The sequence below is a fragment of the Trypanosoma theileri genome, assembly GCF_002087225.1.
Source record: "Trypanosoma theileri isolate Edinburgh chromosome Unknown TM35_Tth_23_V1, whole genome shotgun sequence".
Taxonomy (NCBI): Eukaryota; Euglenozoa; class Kinetoplastea; order Trypanosomatida; family Trypanosomatidae; genus Trypanosoma; species Trypanosoma theileri.
The window spans coordinates 383,677-384,093 of NW_021639865.1; the positions used below are offsets into that span (position 1 = coordinate 383,677).

Sequence of the window (417 nt, forward strand, 5' to 3'; positions counted from 1 at the left end):
CCAGAGGCTCGGTGGTGGAGGCGGAGTACATTCTGGGTAGTTTGTCCGTTGAGTTTGGTCTTCGTCATGCATCGTCGCTTCGAAAGCGTGATGTGAATAAGGCTCTGGCAGCCTGCGAGTTCAAGGAAACATGGAAGTTGTACGTACTCTCTATGCCCGTGGAAGACACAGATGGAATGGCTGTTCCGCTGAGGGCATACGAAGAGGCCTTGCCCGTGTCAGTTGGCGACGATGCCGATACCGTGGTAACACATCACCGTGTGCGCTTTGATGGCGATGTCTGGGGACTTGTAGTGGAGCACAGACGTGCGGAGCTTGAGCGGGCATTTGACACGGACGTGTGTGATGCTGTCGGGATTCCCAGAGGCTCGGTGGTGGAGGCGGAGTACATTCTGGGTAGTTTGTCCGTTGAGTTTG

General features: G+C 55.4%; 1 protein-coding gene across 1 annotated transcript; it reads left to right on the forward strand.

The window, feature by feature from the left end:
- Positions 1–11: 11 nt before the first annotated feature.
- On the forward strand, positions 12–416 carry TM35_000232400 (uncharacterized protein; the record flags this gene model as incomplete). Its single annotated transcript, XM_029027480.1, has 1 exon — positions 12–416. A coding segment is annotated over one exon (405 nt), but the record flags the coding sequence as incomplete, so codon positions are not given.
- Position 417: the final 1 nt, after the last annotated feature.